The sequence below is a fragment of the Hipposideros armiger genome, unplaced genomic scaffold, assembly GCF_001890085.2.
Source record: "Hipposideros armiger isolate ML-2016 unplaced genomic scaffold, ASM189008v1 scaffold_1170, whole genome shotgun sequence".
NCBI lineage: Eukaryota > Metazoa > Chordata > Mammalia > Chiroptera > Hipposideridae > Hipposideros > Hipposideros armiger.
The window spans coordinates 292120-293169 of record NW_017732520.1 but is presented as its reverse complement, the minus strand read 5'-3'; the positions used below and the strand labels follow the sequence as shown (position 1 = coordinate 293169).

Sequence of the window (1050 nt, the reverse complement as noted above, 5' to 3'; positions counted from 1 at the left end):
ATAATGATGAAAGATGAAGATGCTTCATGGAATAGGAAAGATAGTTGCATTTGAGGCACTAGTGAATGCGTGCAAATAAAAACAGAAGAACAAATAATTTCCCAGTGTATTTAGAAAACTATTCATGATGAAAGGGGCTTTGTTTGATTGCTTATTAAAGCACACATTTATAAGGAATATAGGTAATATTCATTGTCAATATGTGTCAAGACAAATACTGAAATATATAACTAGTAATTGAGGGGCTATTTATTATTTATTTTTTTAAATAGTAATTTAAGGTGAAGATTGTGTTTCAAATTGTTTAAAAAATAGTACGGGGCCTATATCCATTTTATCAAGTGTTCCAGGCTCTTACTTACATGGATGGCCAAAAAGTAACAGTTCCCAGGATGGTTATATTTTTCACCATCAAAGGTGGTAATTGAACTTCCTTCGACCTTACATCTTCCAGGGCATAATGCTTCAGTGCAAGACCACTTTGCTTCTTGGCATGTGCTGTTAACATGAAAGGGTTATGTTAAAGGTCATCACTTGTGTTTTCTCAGTGGTAAAAAAAATATATATATATCTCAACATTAAAAAAAAATCACAATTTGAACTAAGACATTTAGTAAAGTATTATTAGATCCGATTCATGCCCCACCCAATATCTCAGCTATGTTAAAATCTTGGTATTTTAGAAGACTTGAATTCCATCGACTAAAACAATAACTTCTGCCGGCATTAAACATAAAAACTTGTAAACTGGATTTCAGGAACTTGTTCAAATGGAACACATTTCACTGTTAGTATTAAAACACCTGGTACACATCCATTGTAGACCTGCACTGTCCAATATAGTTCAGTCATATGGCTATTGATTATTTGAAATGTGGCTATTCCAGATTGAGATCGGCTGTAAATATAAAATATAGACTTTGAAGACTTAGTATGAAAAAAATTTCAAAATCACTCCTTAACTTTTTATACTAATTTTTTGTTGGAATGATAATATTTTGGATATAAAAAATATAAGATAAAAACTAATTCTATCTGCTTTTTTTTTTT

At 30.8% G+C, this 1050-nt stretch overlaps 1 protein-coding gene across 1 annotated transcript in view; it reads right to left on the bottom strand.

The window, feature by feature from the left end:
- MUC19 (mucin 19, oligomeric) overlaps window positions 1-1050 on the bottom strand; it is a 49174-nt gene that overhangs the window by 31394 nt on the left and 16730 nt on the right. Inside the window, exon 9 of the mRNA XM_019632758.1 lies at window positions 359-498. Within this exon, the coding sequence (XP_019488303.1) occupies window positions 359-498 (140 nt within the window). The remainder of the gene's footprint in view (window positions 1-358; window positions 499-1050) is intronic.